General features: G+C 42.8%; 1 protein-coding gene across 1 annotated transcript; it reads left to right on the top strand.

The window, feature by feature from the left end:
- The first annotated feature begins 307 nt into the window (after positions 1–307).
- On the top strand, positions 308–10,183 carry SAAL1 (serum amyloid A like 1). The gene is made up of 12 exons (XM_066187651.1): positions 308–447; positions 692–805; positions 1,817–1,900; positions 3,505–3,584; positions 3,959–4,018; positions 4,278–4,393; positions 5,479–5,662; positions 5,939–6,021; positions 6,166–6,354; positions 7,201–7,397; positions 7,913–8,005; positions 8,582–10,183. The coding sequence occupies exons 1-12, from the start codon at positions 331–333 to the stop codon at positions 8,672–8,674; spliced, it is 1,410 nt and encodes a 469-aa protein (XP_066043748.1). The 5' UTR covers positions 308–330; the 3' UTR covers positions 8,675–10,183.
- Positions 10,184–14,546: the final 4,363 nt, after the last annotated feature.

Raw genomic sequence — 14,546 nt, 5'->3', positions numbered from 1 at the left:
GCGCGGGACTGCGGGGCGGGGGCCGCCGTGTCGGTGTCGGGGCATCACGGGGACTGCCAAAGGGTCCCCCTTGGGATCCTCGGGTGCTCCGGGAGCGCGGGTGCCGCTTCCCGCGGAGGGGCGGCCCTGGGTGGGAGGGTCCCGGCACGATCCCGTCTCGGTCTCGGTGCGACCCCCGCGCGATCCCGTCACGGTCCCGGTGCGATCCCGGCGCTGCCCCGGGCGCGGGGGGCGGCAGCGGCCGCCGGCGGGAAGAGGGCGCTGTGGAACCGCGGGCGCCGCTCTGGCCGCGCCGCCGCCTCGCTGTCCCCGCACGGCTGTGGGGCCACCATGGACCGCAACCCGTCTCCGCCGTGCAGCGATGCGGAGGAGGAGGAGGGGGACGCGGTGGGGAACACGGTGTACAGCAAGCACTGGCTCTTCAGCGTCCTCACCCGCCTCATCGAGGTGCGCGGCCTCCGGGAGGGAGCGGGCGGCGGGCCCGGTGTCGGTCAGCGCCGGGTGGGTGCTACGAGAACCCTCCCAGGGCCGGGGGAGACACCCGGGGACCAGCAGGGACTCACAGGGGACGAATCCGGGGCCCGAGCGGGGACACAGTGGGAAAACACCTGGGAACCCAGCGGGACGCGGCGGCTCGGGGTGGTGCTGGGGGTTCAGCCGGGTCGTTTCCCCCCGCCCCGCCGTGTCCCAGGTCATCGCCCCCGCGGAGCCGGACCCCGCCGCCAGCCCCGAGGGAGCCCGGACGGAGCTGGACGAGGAGATGGAGAATGACATTTGCAAGGTGTGGGACATGTCGATGGACGAGGTAGGACCCTTGTGCGGCGCCTCGGGGCGCCTCTGCCCCGGGTGTTCCGTCAGAGTCGTGGTGGCAGTGGGCGAAGGCAGCAGTCAGCCAGCGCCGTGGGTCTGGTGGCGTTGCTCACGCCTGGTGTGTCGGGCAGGGTGAGGCAGGACAGCCGGGCTGGGGCGGCCCCGAGCGGCCTGGCCACGGAGCCTGCGCTGGGAGAGGGGCGGGAGAGCTGCTGGGATTACCCCTGGGGCACAGCCTGTGTCTTCAGCATTTGGATTATGGGGATAATATTGATGCCATCTCGAAACAGGCATATTTTCCTCTAGCAGTGGTCATACATCCCGCTGGTAAGCATAGCTTTCTCTGATAGATAAACAGCCTTTCAAAGTTTAGCTGCAGACTTGCAGTGTCAAGGTAACACAGCTTCGTGGTCTTAGCTTCTTGGTCTTTTTCTCAGCATTCTTAAATGCTGGAACAAATTCTCTCTCTCTCTCTCTCTCTATATATATATATTAGTTTAAGTATTATTATTTTATTCCCTACCTTGTTACGCAGATTTTTAAAATAAACATGGAACATGAGTCTTTTATTCCCAAATAGAGAGCTAATCTTGCATTTTAATGTGGTAAAATGAGGAGATTTCCTCTTTTGTGTGTTTTGTGTGGCAGTCCCTTCACTTGCTTCTTTTTTATATGTCATGGTGATGTTTTGCCTTAAAATGTGATATTTACCAAATTCTGTTGGAGTGTCTGTTTCTGTTGAGATAGGGAGCAGTTTGCATTTTCTTGCAAAGGTGACTTGGTACATTCTACAGCAAATCACTGGCATACTGAATCACCAGAGGGGCTTGCTGACCTTCTCTCATTGAAAAACAAGGATTATTGGTATTAACTGTTGGCAAATAACAAATTTCTTGTAGTGGGTTTGTCATCTCTTTGATCCAGTCCTTGTGCTGTGGGAACACGTTTGATTTTGCATTTGGAAATTGCAGAGGTCCATTTACTTCTCTGTTCATTTGCTCCACAGGATGTTGCTTTATTTCTTCAGGAGTTCAACGCCCCTGATATATTCATGGGAGTTTTTGCCAAGTCCAAATGCCCTCGCCTAACTGTAAGTATGGGCTGTCAAAAAGCTGTCCTGTGTTAATAGCAGTAGTAGGTAGCTCTGTACATGCCTTTACATTTATCTCCCTTCTCCCGTTGCATGTGTAATGTATAAGGGGAGCCAGGAGAAAGCACAAAATCAAATTTAAAAATGCTTTTTCCACTCTGTTTTTAACGCGGTCTAATCAGTAAGTATTTTAGTGAGGCTGAAGCTGGCACATGTCTGCTCACACATCCTCGTCTAGATACGCTGATGAAGGACTGAGTTTATCAAACACAGTTATAAGACCTGTTATAAAACCCAGCAGTCTGGCCTTTTTTTTCCTTTTGACTTGTTTCATGATTGCTGAACAGAAATGGTCATGAATTTGTTTAGTCAGACCTATGGAAGTATGGTGGTTTGACCCTGGCTGGAGGCCAGGTGCCCACCAAAGCTGTTCTGTCACTCCCCTCCTCAGTGGGGCAGGGGAGAGAAAATACAGCAAAAGGCTCATGGGTCGAGATAGGGGCAGGAAGAGATCACTCACTGGTTGCTGTGATCTGTGATGGGCTAAACAGACTCCACTTGGGGAAATTAATTTATTACCAATCAAATCAGAACAAGATAATGAGAAATAAACACAGAAAGATTACAAAAGGTAGTCTCTGGAATTGTTAAGACACCAATGTTTTAAATTTTTTTTAAATTTCCACTTGTTTTGATATCACTGATTTCCAGCTTGTGCTACACAGTGCGCTACAGGACTCAAGATTTTCAAAGGTATTCACTGTTGATGTAAATCCTCTTTCTCAGAAGTTACCAAATGCTTTACTCCAGGAGATAAGTAGAGACAAATAGAGCTTTGAAAGTTCAGTACTTTGTCTTTGGGAAGTACAACCCAAATTCGCGAGTGCAAATTGGCTGTCACAGCTACTTTCATGAAATAGTGTTTGCTGGAGTGCCCGCTGTAATTTAGCAGAGGTAATAGCATGTTAATAATTAAGAAGACAACCTTAGTGGAGAAAGTTGATTTCTGACTTTAAATTGCTGCAAATGACTCACCTTGTTTTAGCACCAGTCACCTGCAGGTATTTCAGTGCTCTCATGGTCCCCTTTACACACGTGTGTGTCCTCTTAAATGATTATTTTGGCATGAATAGCCTAATGGGATGCACTACATTGGGGTTTTTATTTTATTTTATTTTATTTTAAATCTCTTTAATCAGAAAATGGACTTTGCTGGAAGCTTGTATTAAGATCCCTTTCTTTTGTGAGCAAGTGAATATGAGTGAGGGTCACTTTTATGTAGTGATATTTTTGTTTTAGGACTCCTTCTTGCTTTAATAACAGGGCTATCAAATTAGCTTCAACACAGTATACAAAGAATATGCAAGCAGAGCTGGTTTTATTTGCTTTTATGGAACACCCTAACACCTAAATATCTGCATAATGCCTGAATGTGTTTTAGACTGGTCTGATAGGACAGAAAAAAATTGTATCTTTGTCATTAAATCAAGCTTGCAAATCAAACTGGAAAACATCTTTGAACCTCTCTTACTTTTGTCCTATGGCTCTGGAAGTGAAACCGTGGACTTGCAGTTGTCTCATTGTACTGTGTTTTGACTTTCCAGGAAATCTGTGTGGGAATATTAGGGAATATGGCCTGCTTCCAGGACATCTGCATGTCCATTAGCAAAGATGAGAATCTTGGGTAAGTGTCTGTGTGCTTTGTATATGAACAGGTACTGCTTGTGGGCTCATGATCAGGAAATTCATGTTAGAGAAGGATCTAAGCTTGCCTGCTCAGCCTCATCTTCATTCATAACTTTTGGCTGACCATCTTTGTGTGGGAAGTGCTCAGGAAAGGAACAAAGGACACAGACCACTATTTTGGGGGATTTTTAATCACCAGTCAAGCTAATTCCTAACTTTGGTGATCTTGAGACACTGGAAATGCATGCACAGTTACGAAGAGCAGGCTTTAATCTCAGAACATGGCTGCAGTTGGGAAATTAACTTTTTTATACCTTTTTAAAAAATAAAGATGGATTTATTAACTTTTCTCCCTGCATTTTCTCCTTAAAGCCAAGTGTTACTGCAACGTTTGTGTGATTCAGACTCCCCAACTCTTCTGGAAACAAGCAGGTAGGACATCTCAGAAATTAATGCACCATTAGTGTAGTTCTGCTATGCTCTGAGGCCTGGGGAGAAACCTGACAAGTGGGCTCACTATTTTATTATCCTCTCATCCTTTCCTTTTATTGTTTCTGCATTGTTGTGGAATCACTTTGCTGTGAGTTGGATTCCTGTTTCTGTTTCCAGTATCGTTATTTTGGATTTACACTTGTACAGCTTAAAGGAGTGAACTGGCTTCTAATTTGTTAAATGGGGAATTCTTGCCTAGGTTGTTGTTAACTTGCCTCTCCCAGCCTGAGGTGGCCAATGTCTGGGTGGAGAGGATCCGAGAAAATCCTTCAGTGTACGACTGTGTTTGCTTTATCATGTCCAGCTCCACAAATGGTAAGTTGCCAAAACAAGCTGGGATCTAGTGGGTGTTTTGCAGAGGAAAAGTAAGAACTGAAGTTTGCAATTTCAAAGACAAATATTTTCAGTTGGGTTAATTTCCTTAAAATAAAGGAAACTTTGTGAGTTTAAAGGACAACAAAACAAGATTGCCCTGCCTTTGCAGGTTTATAAATATATGTAAAACCAACCAGAAAGGCACTCATAGAGAAAGAAGAAAGCTCTAGGGGGGAATTAAATTATGTTTAATTGAAGAAATTGTTATTTGCCACAATAAAAGAAAGGACATAGTCCTCATTCAGGGATGTACATATGTCATTTTTGAACCTTGAAACACGACCTCATTTAATTTATTTTTTTAAAGTCAGATATGGGTTTTCTATTTTTAAAACTACTGTATCTGTGGAATGGGAATTGGAGGAACAATTCAGTCACTCTGGCAGCTGAATACTGTGCAGGCCTTGGGTATGCAGGCAGTGCTACACAAGGCTCTCTTAGCACTGATTTAGCAAAAAACCACACCAACCACCTAAAAACGGAAATATTTTGCATTTATGTTTAACACCCAACTCAGCTCTGACAGCAGTTTTAATTTGTCAAGGAATTCTAGTAATCCAGCTTTTTCAATTTATCAAATTTTTAAATTCTAATTCTCAGAAATCCTGCTCCATCCAATTGAAATAACAGATCTGTAAGTAAAATGCAGATTGGCAGGTGGATGATTAGCATAATACTGCATATCTAGGAACAAATCTTGAAAATTTTTACTTCAGAAGCAGAAGTTAGGACTTTTCAGGAACATGGAGTCTTTTTGCAGAATAAAGTTACTGCTTCACATATGACATGACAAGGTAGAAGGTGTCAGTGGGCTTTCCAACAATCCCTGTGTATCAAACTCTCTACCTGGTCTGTGCCACATGAAGAAGTTAAACATAGCAACCAGTAGTAGGTCACAAAGAAAATTAATCTATTTCCATCATGAATTTACTCTGAATACTAGTATATCCTAGCATTTTGTGAGCTAATTTTTGCTCTTCACTTTTAGTCCTGTTGAAATAACAGTGCCATTCTCTCTTGTGCAGTTGAGCTGCTGGTGAAGGTGGGTGAAGTGGTGGACAAGCTCTTTGATCTGGACGAAGAGCTGATGTTAAACTGGATCAAGAGCGGCTCTTGTCGCTCTGTGGGACCATCTGTAGATGATTCCCCTGAAGAACTTCCAGACTTTAAGATTGTGCCTTGTATACTTGAAGCAGCCAAGCAAGTCCGGTAAGGGAGATCATTTCTTTTTGGTTTTGTGGCTGGTGAGATTCCTTATAACCTTGTAAGGCCTGTGCCCAAACATCTTGCTTTTAGTGGGAACAGCCAGAGTTTGACAGATCATTGGGATATGTTTTCCTGGACTCATGGTTTGAAATGAGTCAACTTGTTTGTTTGCAAAGGGAATGGCAGCGATTGCTGATGGGCTTCTCTGTGACCAAAACAAAGAATATAAGCTCAGTGAGCAGCACTTTAATTTGTCTTTTTGATGTTTGTTCTGTGTAGATCAGATAACCCAGAAGGACTGGATGTTTATATGCATATCCTGCAGCTCCTGACCACGGTGGATGAGGGTATCCAAGCTATTGGTAAGAACCTGGAATTGCTACATGTGAGGGGATCAAGAGACGCTGTAACTTCTGGATCACCAGTTATTTATTGGGGAGAACAGGAATTCACCTACCTGGATTAAATTTGTTGGGTTGGTGGGTTCTCTTTCTTTCTTTCTCAAGTGCAGGCTCCTGATGGAGGAAAAGATACCTGGAGTTTGCTTTATGACCTCGTTTGCCAGGAGCTTTGCCAACCAGATGATCCACCCATCATTGTGCAGGAGCAGAAGACTGTGCTGGCCTCTATTTTGTCCGTGCTGTCTGCTATGTTTGCTTCACAGACGGAGCAGGAATACACCAGGATGAGGAAAAGCAAGTCGTGCTATTTTCTGTTCTTTTTTTTGTTGGGGGTTTTTTTGTTTTTTTGTTTTTTTTTTTTTTTACTAAAAGTTAATATTCACAATTGGCTTTATGTGGGTGTGGAAGGTGGTTCAATTCGATGACATTGCATTCAGTAAAATTCTTCCCTGGTTACTCAAAATCACAGCTAGCCCAAAGTTCAGTTACTGGGTGGGGTGTAAATTTTGAGGAGTTGCGGTACCAGAATCTTCTCAGTCTTCTCCATTGGGTAAATTAGTGAAAGTTGCAGAATTTATTTTTGCTAAAATATAGTAATACATTATTACATTATTATTTTATACATAATGTATACTACATATATATTTATGTAGGTTTTTTTTTTCTTTTAGTAGGGGGAGATTCCACACTTACTTAAATCTCTCTATCATATCTTACTTTTCAATCCATGGACAAGTCTTTAGAATTAAAAGCCTGTCTTGAGAATGTGAGTCAGGGTCACCTGCAGCAGAAAGAAGCTGTGCAGTTTGGTTTGTCAGATAGGGTTATCTGGATGCAAATTTAACATACTGCCCTTACTGGGTACTACTAAAGACAATTTCCTGCTCATGCTCCTTACATTGGCATATAGTTTTTATAGAAACAGGTCAGCTTGCAGGAAAAATGATTTGGGTTTTCTACTACATTTCCACTTGCTTCTTTAAAACTATCCTTGAGTAACAAATCACAACAGTGTCAGAATATACATTCCTATAGCTTTTGTGTAAAATCCGATGGCGTGTTTCAAAATTCTAATGCCTTGAAAGGGTGGACAAGAATTTTCAGTGTTAAAGTTCACTGTTCTTGTTACTTTGTATTAAGATATGCCACTGATTGGGAGCTTGATTCGTATTTTACAATACATGGAGGGCTGTGGGAAGAGAGCTGTTGATAACTCCAAGGACTCTGAGCAAGAGGAGACTGGAAGGACTGATGTAAATGAGGAAGATTTCCATTTAAAAATTTTGAAGGATATTTGCTGTGAATTACTTTCCAATATGCTTCAAGAACTAACCAAGGTAAGAATAAATGAAATTATAGTAAGGATTTCTGCAAGGTAGGTAAGATCAAATTATTAACTGTTAATGTGGACATTTTTCTGTGCAAGTGCAGTTGCTTACTGGGGAATTCATTAGAGAATCAACCAGATGTAGCAACATGTGTGGGAGATGGGAGGAACACAAATTTTCTGAGGTGTGTGCCAAGGTTCTCTCTGATAAATTCTCTAGATACATGTTTCCCTTTCTTTTGAATGAAAGTCATTTTATTTAAGAAAAAAGAAATACTGTCAATATATAATCTCACCTTCTCAGCCGGACCTTTTTAATTATGGGAGCATTCAGGTTAAGAGACTTGTGATGTGTGAGCTTTCACACCTTTTTGTATCAGGTGTGCTTGGCTTCCTCTGAGAACTGTAAGTTCTGGTTGTTTTACCCATTTATAAGAAGAAACATTCTGTAGGTGTGTGCACAGTTTTGAGTTTGTTCTTTCAACAACTGTTCATGACGTGCTGGTTGTATTTCTGATTTTCCAGGAGAATACCTTAGAAGGACTGCACCAGGGACACCTGAATGAACAGACATGTTCCTGTGCTTTTCAGAACCTCTTACCTCTGTATTTTGCCTCGGTGAGTATGTGACAAGGTCTGTGACACAGCTGAAAAAATGCTCCTTGGGTGGCAGGACCTTTCCAAATCTGATGTACAAACAGGACAGAATTGCTCAGGCACAGGTAAATAACCATCCAGTGCCAGATGGTGTTTTACCCCCTCTCTCCGTTCTGCCTCACATCAGCCAGAGCTTTGCTGAGATCATCAGCTGATGCCAGGGCCAAACTGTGCTGACATCTGAAAATTTATCCTAGCTGAAAATTTGTACTGTATATTTTTATAGTAGAATTGTTCTAAATATTTTTCATGGGGAGCTTTTCTCTGAGTGAGAAATGTTTCTGTGTTTCTTTTAAACAAGAAAGTAAGGGTTTGAGGAAAGTGGTACCTTCTCAAAATTTAGGCCAACTGGAATTGTGAGGTTTAGGAGGAGGGTAGCCACTGTGGGGCATTTTCCATTTTTCATTGCACTGGCTGCTGCTGGCTGCTCTTATTTGGAAGGTATAGAAAGAGCCCCAATGCCAGTGTAAGAATTCTGTGTTCCATGCAAGTTGGTTTTGTTGGGTTTTTTTTCTCCTTGTGATTTTTCATTTCCAGGTGGAGAGTTTCCTTGAAGTCCTGCGTGAGGCTGATCAGACACTTGCTGACAATCTAGAAAAACGTTTCCCAAGCCTGAAGGTTCACGCCTAAGAATGTACATGAAATATTTCCCTTCTTTGGAATGAAGATTTTTGACTGCTTTATTACAGCGTTTCAGAAATCAAGTTTTCAGTAAATGCAGGAGAATGAGGCGACCTCTTTACCAGCGGGTGGCTTTTAAGAAATGTTCTGGGTAGCCGGGATTAACCTGGTCTGCAAGGGGAAGGAAATGACTGTAAATCACTTCTGCATCTTCCATCCTGTCTGCTCTGATAATGACAGACTGTTGATTTCTAATTGCTCTCCTGCAGAGAAGTTTTCTTTGAATTACTCTGAGTTCTGTGCTTTTCAACTGAAGTTGAAACAGCAAAATGAATGAAATGCACTGAGTAGTTCTTTAACATGGTGCTGGTTTCTTTCAAGTTGCTGTTGACAGAAGGAGGATTACTCAATAGAAAATCCCCTTCAAGCACCTGATAAAAACAGTTAAATTACAGAATTGTTTGGGGATTTTTTTAGATCATATCAGTACCTTGAGCAGGTACTGTAAGAGAAATGTTTCATCCTGCTCCTTTCTAATCTTCACACTTCTTCTCCTGAAGCCTCATCTCCACTGCAGCTCTGAGCTGTGGTGTCTCAGTCCTGTGCAGTTCAAAGGATTTGAGAATATCATTACCAGTAGTCTGTGCTGCAGCTTCCAGCCATTGCAGGTAACTACCCACAGTTAAGAGTTGCAGGGCAGCTTTGAATTCAATCCCTGGTACACTTGCAGACCTTTTGGGGTTTTTGCAGCAGTCTGTGCTTCAGTTTAGAAGTGTAATGTGTATCAGTTCTTTCCTTCTTCCATTTGTTGTATGAATTATCTCAGAGTGGCGTGAGCAATGCCATGTTTTCCATGGGAGAGCTTAGGGTGTTGGGTTACTTGCAGGAAATTCAGTGTACAGTCTCCTGAAACTCCCACTTCAATTATATGGTATTTTAACTGCGTTGCATTTTTAGATCCTGAGTTTGCATGCAGTGCATCTGACATGTTCTGAGTCTGAAGAGACAGCACAGCAGCACATCAGCTTCACTGGTTCTGTAAATGAGAGTGGAAAACAATTGGCCTTTATTAGGTTTGAGACGTAAAAGCAAATGGGAACCAGAGCCTAACTTAGTGTCGTATACACACATTGCCTGGCTCTCCAGGTTTTACAGACTTTAATGTTTTGCTGGGCCATGTTGTGTTGCCAGAGTTACCTGGACATGTGGTAAAGTACAGTATGTGTATATGTATATATAACCTTTCCATCCCAACCTCCAGTTTTCAAAACCAGTGCAATTCAATCATCCCCCTGCCAGCAGCATCTTAGTTGTCAGTGGGGAATTTGGAATTGCAAATACCTGTTTTGTGTCGCCAAAAAGAATTGCCGTGGTTTATATCAATTTTTGTATGCTATGTTTGTTGGAGAAAACTGGTGACTGTGAATCAGATGACAGCATTTTTCATACTACTTTGACAGTTTTGGGATATTTTCTTAAATCTACAGATTTGTAATAAAGCTGCTTTTTAAAAAAAAACCCTGTATGCTTTCCTTCATTCTAGTGTCAATTGAATTTGTTTTCTGAGCCACTGGAAATGTCTGTTACTCTTAAGTGTGTCAGTTGTAAGAGGAAAACTCAACCTCTTCATAATGTCTCTGTGCTGTAAAACATGTTTTCCTTCACTGATTATTTATTTTAACGCTTGCTTTTTTTGCATAGTCATTTTTATGGTCTGGAAGCTAACCTGTGTCGCATCCCATAAACATTTTTTGAGCTTAGTTTGTCCCCAGCTGTATCATAAGCTTATTCCACCATAGTGAAGAATTATTTCTGGTGTGCATCTGCTGAAATTTGTCATAGTTGAAATTCTACAATAGCCATGTAATGTAATACAGAAAAAAAAAAAAAAACCAAACCTGAGGCAAAATCTGTTGTTTTATTTTGTTCCTTCTCCTTTTCAATACACCAATATCCAGTGTTCGCAGATGAACTGTTGAGTGTCAGTGATATCTGGTGCCTGTCATGCGACATAAAAAATGAGAGAAAAAGTGACTGATGTCTTGTGGGAACCCAGGTGGGTCCCGTTCTCCTGTTCACCTGCAACAGAAGGAGCTGCAGGAATGGTCAGTCAGCCTTGCTTCGGCAGAATGATAATTCAGGTATGCTGGGAATTTTTATCCTTGATAACCACGGTGAACTGGAGACTGGGATTCCCTCCTTGCCCCCACCTTGTGCGGTGGGTGCGGCGCTGCCTTGGGGGGTGAGAGGCTGATGCAGGGTGAATGCGAGGGAACTGTGCCGTGTTTGTGGGCTTCAGAGAGGGAGGAAATTATTCCTGGGAGTAGGTGGGTGATAGTCTTTGGAACTGGAGCACGTGTGTTTCATCATCCTGCCAGCAGGGACCTCCCTTGGCCTGTGCTTCATTAGCAGCATGTGTCTGGGGTTTTGCCGGGGTTGGGGATTTTCTGGGGAGGGGCAGGGAGGATTAGGGAGGTGTTTGGGTTTTGAGTTTGGTTTTTTTTTTTTAATTCCCTTTCCTAGATGTGTTTTGACACCCACTGGCAAGCCTGAGCTCTCCACGCCCGTTGATTCAGAATGGTTATCTGTCTGTGTACAAGCAGGTGAGCAGCTTTCTTCCAGACCAAAGATCTGATTAACTCCAGAACATCCTCCTTTGGGGAGAAATGAGAAGTATGTGTCGCTGCTCTGTGCAGAGCTCTGAACGAAAGTGGATATCTGAAGCTATTGAACTAAAGCAGCAGGAATGCAGTCCTCCTTGGACATAGCTGGATGTGACTTGTGAGAACATGAGAACATGTGTGATATGAGAACATAGAAAATTGTCACAGAAAGCAGACTGGAAGGCCTTATTTTAAATTAGTTTTAACAGATCCATATAATAATTTCATTCAAAGAAAGGATTCTAACATTTGGCATCTTCATCCCACATTGTAACTTTTTCCTGGTGGGACAAAGCACCACAAAACCAAAGAAATTTGGGGTGTGGGGAAAAAAAAAGTGTCATTGGAATGCTTTATCTGCTCCTTTGGCAATGCAAGGAGGTGCTTGCTGATATCCTAATGCTTGCCCAATATTCATGATGCAAATTTGTCCTTTCTGGTAGGCTAAACTGTGAAACCTAAAAAGCTCTTTTCTGTGCTTCTCCATATCCATGTCACCCTGCTTGCTTCATTTTCTGTCACTACTATTTTAGTTCATATTTTGTCTAAGTGTCTTGGTGAGTCCTTTGTAAGATGAAACTACCCTGTTATAAACACCTGTCACTGAAACTAAGCTGAATCCAAAAGAAATAATAAGATAAAATCTTTATTTCTAAGCGAAGTATCTTCATAGTGTATTATACTGGCACTAAAAGGTATGGAGGTGTTACTGGGGCTTTGTTTGCCTGGAAAATCTGTGTTCTTTCTCATTACCCTTATTGTGGCTGCTACTGGGAGTTACAAACGCAGCAGTCTCGCTTTTATTTTTCACTGAAGAATTTACTTTTTTTTTCTGAAGCAGAATCTTCTGGTCACAGCAGTTCCCTAATGTATCCTTTTATTTCCCCCTCAAAATTAAATGTCCTTTTTCAGTGCTCGCCGTTTGCTTTTCATTTTATTGGCCATGATAATGAAATTCACGTGCTCTGCCAAAGTCAGTGCGAAAGGAAGGACCTGACACACCTGGTGCAAGGACCAGCGTGCTGTGATGTTACACAATTCCCCAAAAGCCCTCATGTCAAGGCAAGCCCAGGCAGCCACGGGCCTCAGCCGCGCAGTGAGCGAAGCCCCTCAGTCAGAGCCGACGGGGCGTGAGCTGAGCCAACCTGACATCACCAGCACGGCAAAACAAACCAGGCTATTGCCAACAGCCATTGACAGAGGGTTTGCAGAGGGAAATACTGCTCCTACACCTCCTTTTGTTTCCCTCCCTGATTCACTTTTGCAAAGAGAAACCCGGTTTTATAATGCAAGGAGCTGACATCGAAGACGGGTAAGAGAACGGGTTTGCTTCTGAGTTGTTACTGTGGAGAAAAGGAATGAACCAAGGGAAAACCCAGTGAAGCTCCATTTTTCTTTCTCCCAGGTCATTGCATGTGAGCTGCGTGTCTTAGTGATGGCTCAGTAAAGTCTGAGAGCTGAATTTCATACAAAGGCTACTGTGAAAGAGCTCGCAAGGAAAGGTAATGGCTGTGAAGAGAAGACAGTAATAGCAGAGGAAGAAAAAAGATTAAGAAGAGATACTGGAGAAAGAAAGAAAACGGGAAAACCTGGAAGAATCCTGGCTTCTTCCAGGAAGAGGATAAATATTGAGTGTGATGTTGAAGGAGAAAGTTATTACATATCAGTAATTATGTTAGCATTCTAGAGCTTTTCAGGTGAAATATCTGATGTGCAGTCACCTATCAAAAGTCTAACACTGATTACATTTTCTGTTTTCAAAGAAGCTGAATTTCCTTTGCAATTTCACCTGCTCTTATGGAAATGAGACAAGCTTAAGGTGAACATGAGGTCTTTAAAACCACAGCAGCTGTCTAATGAGTATTGCTGGATTTTTTTTAATTTCTTTTTTAATTCACCCACTCTCCCCTCTTGTTTTCTTGCTGGCTGAGGGAGCCATTAGGGTGCCAAATCATGATGGAGGCGAGGCAGAGTCAGGTGTCGCAAGCCCTTGCCTGGCATGGGTCTTGAGCATGACAGACAAGATGTGAGAGTAGAGTCCTGCAGGGTTGGTGCTTGTGCTGCCCACTGGTGTGCAGCAGCCTGCAGCCTGCTCCTGGCACAGGCACAGTCCCTGCCTGCATCTTTGTGCCCATGGTAACTTAAGTCCCGTGTTGATGCTTCCCCAATTTATGTCCCTTCATCGAGTTTCCAAGGAAATCTTAGAAAAGCAAATGCACCTTGGTATTCTGTGTTGCAGTAGTGGCAGTTATTTATTCTGTGCTTTAGGTTATGCAAACTTAATTTTGATTTTGCAGTGAGTTTGTATCAATATTATTTTTGTTGTCATGTATATAATTTTTGGTGACAGCTCTGTTTAAAAAAGATGTAACTTTAACAAGCCATCTGTTAACCTTACATAGAAAGGAAATACTTTTGTCAATTATTCCAATGAAATCAGAAAAATAATTTCCTGGCCTCCAGTAGTGGACCAGTCACCCTATCTTCTGTCAATAGAAAGATATTGAAACACACAGGAAATACGTGCACACTTTTATCCTGCCCTGCAATACAGCCACAGTGCTGCATTATAATTAGCCAGTGATGTCAGAAGGTTTCATTTTCCATTACAACTTCTTTGTAGTGCACAAACTCTTTTATTCAACATCAGAGAGTTTCCTCATTAGTCAGGTGGGAAGGCTGGACACAGGAACCATGGGAAGACATTTTGAGTTTATGCCAGCCTGATTAGTAAAGATTCTGATTTAATAAGTTAAGAGAGTAGAAAAGAAGGACAAAAGCTTCAGATTAGGTGGGAATAAAAGGACCTGCAAAATTACTCCATTTTGTCATTTGGGATGAAGCTGTTACAGTGGCTGAATGGAAGGAAGAGCAGTAGTGGACAGAAAAGGCTGGAATATTAGGAAAGCAAAATGAATGGAGAAAACATGGAGGAGCAAGGGGGGAGTCTGGTTTTGCGAGTTTAGTAGATAGAAGACATTTATGAGTAGACATCAAGAAACACAGGAAATTGCCTATGAGCTGACAAACGATGTAGGTCCAAGGAAAGCGTCTGAGAGAGATTAATGTGTTGGCACTGTGTAGTGTAAGCGGCTCTCGTGGGAAAGTCCCAAGCCCAAATGAAGGGAAGATTTGTCCTTTTCCTTCTTCCCTTGTTGGAGAGGTGCTCACAACTCTTAAAAGAAGATGGAAGATAGATACAAAATATACTGGCATTG

Source organism: Chamaea fasciata, unplaced genomic scaffold (genome assembly GCF_029207755.1).
Source record: "Chamaea fasciata isolate MVZ Bird 193981 ecotype frontalis unplaced genomic scaffold, bChaFas1.0.hap1 SCAF_7, whole genome shotgun sequence".
NCBI lineage: Eukaryota > Metazoa > Chordata > Aves > Passeriformes > Sylviidae > Chamaea > Chamaea fasciata.
This window is presented reverse-complemented; position numbering and strand designations above follow the sequence as displayed.

Coding starts and splice junctions, on each gene's coding strand:
- SAAL1 (XM_066187651.1), top strand. CDS start 331: ATGGACCGCAACCCGTCTCCGCCGTGCAGCGATGCGGAGGAGGAGGAG. Junction 806..1,816: donor GGGACATGTCGATGGACGAG/GTAGGACCCTTG, acceptor TTTGCTCCACAG/GATGTTGCTTTATTTCTTCA. Junction 6,022..6,165: donor TGAGGGTATCCAAGCTATTG/GTAAGAACCTGG, acceptor TTCTTTCTCAAG/TGCAGGCTCCTGATGGAGGA.